General features: G+C 44.1%; 1 protein-coding gene across 1 annotated transcript; it reads left to right on the top strand.

Annotated features, from left to right (window-relative positions):
- Positions 1-486: 486 nt before the first annotated feature.
- Positions 487-3,654, top strand: LRRC10 (leucine rich repeat containing 10). The gene has a single exon (XM_007503026.3). The coding sequence runs from the start codon at positions 503-505 to the stop codon at positions 1,442-1,444; it is 942 nt and encodes a 313-aa protein (XP_007503088.1). The 5' UTR covers positions 487-502; the 3' UTR covers positions 1,445-3,654.
- The last annotated feature ends 3,546 nt before the right edge of the window (positions 3,655-7,200 follow it).

Below are 7,200 nucleotides of genomic sequence, written 5' to 3'. Positions count from 1 at the left end.
CAAAAGGGAAAAGAGCTCTGGTCCAGTGAAAAGGCCAAGGCAGGAGCAAAGGTTCAAAGTCAAAAGGCATTCCACGACTGGCAAGCAGTAGAAGTGGGAACCAGTGACGGAAGCCAAATCGCCCTGGGGAGTTGGTGCCATCGGTATTTGGGGTGAAGGGTCCTGTGTCCTACAATAACATTTGATTCATCCATTTTGTCTTAAGTCAGAAACTGTTCGGTTTTGTTTCCCAACAAAAGTCAGGGGAGGTTTCCTCCAGGGAGTCTGCCCTGACCATCCCCGTGGTTGTCCCAAATCTTCTCGCCCTTATCTTTGGCCAAGGCCGGGTTTAGAAAGTGGAGATAAAGAGCTACTTGGAGACAAACTCTGGACGAGGCGGAGCTGGTCTTCCAAGTGCTCTTCTGGCTGTACTCTCCGTCGTCACCCGACACTCATTCCACTATCAGGAACATTGGGCGGCTCTCGAGATGAATGGCTGTTACCACATCCACAGCAGGTTATAATGGGAGCGAAGGAGACAGCAGTGCAGCGCTCCCTAGCCCTGCTTCTGTGGGCGGCGGCTGCTCGCCATGCCCCCGGCCTCACGATGGGCAACACCATCCGGGCCCTCATCGCCTTGGTCCCCACCAGCGGCTGCCAGAACTACCTGCTCGGAGAGCTCCAGGAGATGCCCTTGGACAAGATGGTGGACCTGAGCAGCAGCCAGCTGCGCCGGTTCCCCTTACGCGTGTGCTCTTTCCGGGAGCTGGTCAAGCTCTACCTGAGCGACAACAACCTGAGCAGCCTGCCCCCGGAGCTGGAGCAGCTGCAGAACCTGCAGATCCTGGCCCTGGACTTCAACAACTTCAAGGCTCTGCCCCGCGTCGTGTGCACCCTGAGGCAGCTCTGCATCCTCTACCTGGGCAACAACAAGCTGCGCGACCTGCCCCCCGAGCTCAGCTGGCTGCAGAACCTCCGCACCCTGTGGCTGGAGAACAACTCTCTCACCCAGCTGCCCGACGTGGTCTGCGAGCTGAGCCTCCTCAAGACCCTGCACGCGGGCTCCAACGCCCTCCGCCTCCTCCCCAGGCAGCTGAGCCGCTTGCAGGAGCTTAGGACCATCTGGCTGTCGGGCAACCTGCTGAGCGATTTCCCGGCCGTGCTCCTCCACATGCCCTTTCTCGAGGTGATCGACGTGGATCGCAACAACATCTCCCACTTCCCCAGCCTGCTCCACCTGGCAGGCCTCAAGCTGGTCATCTACGACCACAACCCCTGCAGGAATGCCCCCAAGGTGGCCAAGGGGGTGCGGCGCGTGGGCCGCTGGGCTGAGGAAACGCCCGAGCCAGACCCCAGGAAAGCCAGGCGGCTCCGGATGGCCAAGGAGGAGGAGGCTGAGGAGGCGCAGGCAGCCGCTCCCCCTGCCCCTCCTCCTCTACCTCCGCCCGCCGGAGAGGACCCTTGAGCAGCAGCTCCCCTTCTCTCTGGCCCGCTTGTACGCGGCGGATTGCAGGTCGGTTCCTTCAGGAGACTAGGGGCAGAGGCTGGCTTTTGTCCTGCCAGCCTCAGCCCTTAACACGGTGCCTGAATGGACTAAGCGTCAAGCGCTAATAAACGCCTAGTGACTGGCTTCACGTCGGACCAACTCCGGTCCACTCTCGATTCGAACTTGTCCGAATTCCTTCTGCATAAAGAAACCCCTGGGAAACGAGGGCTCTTCTTACTCCCAAGAAAACGCAATGTCCCACAGGGAGCCTTCCTCCTGGTGGGCGGGACCGCTCTCTACCCCAGCTCACCGGAAAAGGGCCTGAACCTCGCTGGGCATCACTCCTCCTCCCCTTGGGATGCTGCACTCTCTGAGCCCAGAATCTGGAAATGTGTTCGGAGAGAGAGCCCCGTCGGGGTGCATTTATTTAGCCCAGCCCAGTCCCGCTAGCCGGGCGAACAATGCCTGGAATCTACCGGGCGGGGGCTTGGTAAGTCCTCAGGACAGCTCAACTGGATTCTCCCTAGAGATGCTTTTGTTGGAATAAATCAAGCCCTCACTTCTCAGCTTGCCAGCCTGGGGCTTGCTTCAGTGAAACTAAGCTATTAAATGCTGGAGATGGGAAGAAATTCGGGGAGATATGTGAAGAGATGAAAAGAGAAACTCCCCACTATGCTTACATTTTAAAAGCCAGAGCCACGCAATCAAGAGAAAACAAGCATGCACGTGAAACAAACCCGAGGGGAACTCCCGGGCAGAGGAGCTTTGAGTTAGCACGCACACATCATTGCATCTTTTATGCATGCTTAGCTCCATGGTTCTTGGTGGTAGAGGTGGTTACTAAGCATATAATTTTTAAAATATGCTGTTAAAAAAAGAAACGAAGGTATTGTCAGAGTTTCCATTCATCCCTCCCAAGCAGATGACAATTTATCTGCCTTCTCCTTCTCCGTGTTCTTTGTCCTTCCAATCAACAGTCCATGGAGGATCTGGTTCAGGTTCTGGAGCGGCACAGTACAAAGAGTCCTGGATTTGAACTCTGGTCCTGCTGCTTGTTGTGCGCAAGGCTCCTCCATCTGATTTTTAGATTGAGCTATAAAATGAATCAAGTGCTCTCACTGGTTTCTAAGGGTTCTTCCCATTCCAGATTCTACAAACTGAACAAGGTCACGCCGACTCTGGGGAGGTTTAGCCTCTTCTCGAAGCCTGACCAGCCATGCCGCTCAGGTTAGTGGGTATTAAGGAGCTACCCCCAAAGGCACTATTCTCACTAGCCCAGGGATGTGTGTGTGTGTGTGACAGGCTAATGTGTTCCTTCCTTCGTTGGGCTGAAATGAATCCTGCCGGACGCACTTGGACACTTAAAGTGGTGCTCCCAGCATGGTCTTCCGCCGCGGCCGACTCAGTCACGGAAAAATCTTTCTCCTGACGAAGCCGGTACTATGAGCCGTTTTTTCACGGTAGCGCAAAGCCCCCGCTACTGCCCCCACAGAGCTGCCACGCCCCAACGGACACTAATGAACCGGAAAAGGGGTTCGGCCGAGTTAGCTCACTCCCCAGCAGACTCCATTCAGTGGCTGTGCCCAGCTCTTTAATGTCTTTCACGGTCTTAGAGGAGACCGTCTGGAAAGTAGAGCTTCTCCCGCTCTCACTAAAGTCATGCCTACCCTGGTAGGTATTCCGGCTGAGGCTCAGAGCTCGCTGAAGTCAAGGAGACCCTGGCCAGCTCTCGTGGTTGTGGAGGCTCATTTCAGCCAGGAAATTCACTTCTGAGCAAAGTCGGGCTCTTGGTGGAAGGTCACACATTTATTTATTCACTTGTTTAAGGGAGGAAATGCGGAGGAGTAAGTGTGAACTGCAGATTGCATTCGGCAGAAGAATAGCCCATTGAGAAAGTGTTCTGCTTCAATTGAGTTTGTCGGGAATGTCGATAAGCATTGTCCATCCTTCCAGCTACCGAAATAAAGCAATGATCTTCAGGCGCGCGCCCACTGTTTTTCTCTTTCCTTCCTGTGAAAAAACCATCCACTTCAGGCCACCGTAGTCATTGGCTTACTTATTAGCCACACAGGAACTTGGGAATGTGTTCCAACGGTCAATCTCCCACGAAAGCATGTAATTTAATTTAGCAATAATTAATTAACAATGGGAATTAATAAATAATTAATAATGGAAAGATTATTTCAAAATACCATCTTCTGGCTCATTTACTTGTGTTCAAACCTCATTGCCAGAACAAGGCAGGGCCAGGGAGTAAGGAGAGATCTATGGATGATGGTGCATTTTGCCTCCCTGGCTGACCAACTGAACCCTCAAAAGCTATTTGATGGACATTTATTTTGAAAAATTGTATTTAATTAATTAATTTAGAATATTTTCCCACAGTTGCATCATTCATATTCTTTCCTTCTCCTCCCTCCCGTAGACAATGAGCAGTTCCACTGGGTTTTACATGTGTCACTGTTCAAGACCTATTTCCATATTATTGATGTTTGCACCAGTCTACATCCTGAATCATATCCCCATCGAACCATGTGATCAGGCAGGTGTTTTTCTTCTGTGTTTCTGCTCCCACAGTTCTTTCTCTGGATGTGGATAGCATCTTTCTCAAAAGTCCCTCAGAATTGTCCTGGATCACTGCATTGCCACTAATGGAGAAATCCATTACATTCGATTGTGCCACAGTGTTTGATGGTCATTTAAATGCAACAAGATTCTTGATAAAATTAGTATGGGAGGGGAGGAGGATTGAGAGTTAGGCCTAGAGATGGGAGGTCCTGGGTTCAAATCTGACCTCGGACAGTTCCCAGCTGTGTGACCCTGGGCAAGTCACTTGACCCCCATTGCCTAGCCTTTACCACTCTTCTGCCTTGGAACCAATACACAGTATTGACTCCAAGGCAGAATGGTAAGGGTTTAAAAAAACATTTTTTTTAATTGGGGGGGGGGGAGTTTTACTCCCTACTATACTAGATTTGTGTCAGAGATAAGGACAACAAAGAATATATGTAAAACACTGCAAAAACTAAAGTGTTATCCAAATCTCACCCATGATTATTATTATACTAGCTCCATAGGGCAATCCATTCTTGGTTGCTGAATTCATGCTATTCGGCTGGACTAGGTCCTCTTGTGGTGCATACTTCCTAAATTAGATACTAGAGGCAAACTGTCCTACAAAAATAGGAGACCTGGAATTTTGCTGTTGATGATAATAAAAAGAACAATTTTTATTATAATGCTAACTAACATTTATATAATACTTTAAGGTTCACAATCATCTCATTTTGTCCTCACAACAATCCTGGGAGGAAGGTGCTGTTGTTATCCTCATTTTACAGAGAAGGAAACTGAGGTAGACAGTGGTTAAGTGACTTGCTCTGGGTAAATATCTGAGTCAGGTCTGCCTGACTCCAGGTCCAGTGCTCTTATTGACTGAGCCACCTAGTGAACAAGATCATAAATTTATGACCTCAGAAGTCATAGAGCCTAGAGCCCAACTATCTCATTTTACAGATGTGGCAATTGAGGTACAGAGATGACAACTTGCCCAGAATCACAGAGTCAATATATATTGGACGTAGGATTAGAATCCAAGACAGGTTTTGAATTTGTCCCAAACAAACCTGATCCAATTTTGGTCTTGAGGGCAGCTCTGTCTCTATTATTCACTATTTCCATGTTCCCACTCTTCACACATGATCTGACTCAGCTGAATAACCTAAAAATTATTGCCTTATATTACTGTATATAATATAAAAGTATAAATACTTTTTAAAAAATAAAGTTTTCATCAATAATTTCATGGTCCATTTTAAACTCAAGAATATTAATCTTCTTTGTAAAGCCAAATTTGTTGTGTTAGTTTAGAGAGAGAACAGATATTCTTAAATAGTGAGCAGGTTTTCATCTTTAAAAAAAGTATATTTAAACCCTCCAGAAATCTCTTATCCAATTGATTTAGTTCTATTCTTTGTTTTAGATATTCAATGAAAGCATATTAAGGAAACACAGGAAATGAGTGTAATTAGAAAGTGAAAATTAGATGGGCAGAAAATGTTAAGCTCTGTGAAAATTTTATACAATGCATTTTTATTCATCTTAATTGGGAAAAAAAAAAGCTCTGAGAACAAATAGAGCATTGATTCTAGGAAATGAAAATAAGCACAGAAACCAGCATTGTCAAAAGTTCATGTAAAAAGGAAACTTCTTGGCACAGTAGATAAAGCTGGCTTCCTTCTTAAGAAGATTTGGGTTCAACCGATGTCTCTAAGACATATTCCTTTTTTTTTTTTTAAGTAGAGTTTATTTATTTTTTACATTCCTTTTTTAAAAAAATGTTGAGTTCTGAATTCTCTCCCTTCTGCTCATTCTTCCCCCACTCACTGAGAGGACAAGAAATAAATGTGATACCAATTATATATGTGAAATCATGTAAAAAATTAGCTATGTTCCAAAAAAAGAGGAAGAAAATTAAAAAAAATATTATACTTCAATCTGTACTCAAACTTCATCAATTCTCAATTCTCTCTCTGAAGGTGGATAGCATTTTTGTCATGGGTCTTTTGGAATTGTCTTGGATTATTGAATTGTTGAGAATAGTCAAGTCATTCACAGTTGATCAGTCTTACAATATTGTTGTTACTATATACGATGTTCTCCTGGTTTTGTTCACTTCTCTGCATCAGTTCATAGATATCTTCCCTGGTTTTTCTGAAATCGTACTGCTTGTCATTTCTGAAAGCACAACAGTGTGCCATCACAGTTATATATCACAACTTCAGTGTTCAGTCATTCTTCCAGTGATGAGAATCTCCTCAATTTCCAATTCTTTGTCACAACAAAAAGAGCTGCTATAAATATTTTTGTACAAATAGATCCTTTTCCCTTAAAAAAAAAAAATCTCTTTGGGATACAGACCTGGTAGGAGTAAACTCTAGATTACTAAACTCATGTACTACTGTGCTTTGTGTACCTAATCTATTCCATTGAGCCACCCTCTATTTCTTAGTATTTGATGGTTTGGATGACTTTTTTGTAATATAGTTTGAAATCCTTCACATTTTCTTTCTTGATTCTCTTGACATTCTTAACCTTTTGTTCTTCTAAATGAAATTTATTATTTCCTCTAATTTTATTTAAAAAATTTATGTAGTTTGACTGATATGGCACTGAATAGGTCAATTAATTTGGGTAGGATTACCATTTTATTGTATTGACTTGATCTACTCATGAATGATGACAATTTCTCCAGTTGTTTTGTTCTATCTTGTATGATGTTTTATAATTGTGTTCAGATGATTACACATATACTCCTTATATAATGGACAAGTCACTTAACCCTAGGCAATTCTTGTGGATTTTTAATTTTTTTTTAATTTTTAATTTTATATATAATATGCATATTATATACAATATAATAAATATAAATATATAAATAAAAATTACATATAAATAACAAATAAATAATTTAAAATAAAAACATTTTTAATTTAATTTAATTAAGGGTTACCCTACATGGGCAGAAAGAATTTTAGTGGAATTTCCCTGTTCCCTCTCCATAAAAAAATCTTATACAAGAAAGATTCTTGCCATTCTTAATATAAAATCTACAGGATGATCACAGGATGTGAGTAATGGGGTTTTTTCCTATATCATCTAAAAATGAATTCAAAGCAAGGATTCTCAACTTTTTTTGCGTATAAATTCCATTTCCTTCTTAGGTTACAAGCACT

The sequence above is a fragment of the Monodelphis domestica genome, chromosome 5 (genome assembly GCF_027887165.1).
Source record: "Monodelphis domestica isolate mMonDom1 chromosome 5, mMonDom1.pri, whole genome shotgun sequence".
Lineage (NCBI taxonomy): Eukaryota > Metazoa > Chordata > Mammalia > Didelphimorphia > Didelphidae > Monodelphis > Monodelphis domestica.
The sequence above is the reverse complement of the archived record's forward strand: the minus strand, read 5'-3'. Positions and strand labels throughout refer to the sequence as shown.

Coding starts and splice junctions, on each gene's coding strand:
- LRRC10 (XM_007503026.3), top strand. CDS start 503: ATGGGAGCGAAGGAGACAGCAGTGCAGCGCTCCCTAGCCCTGCTTCTG.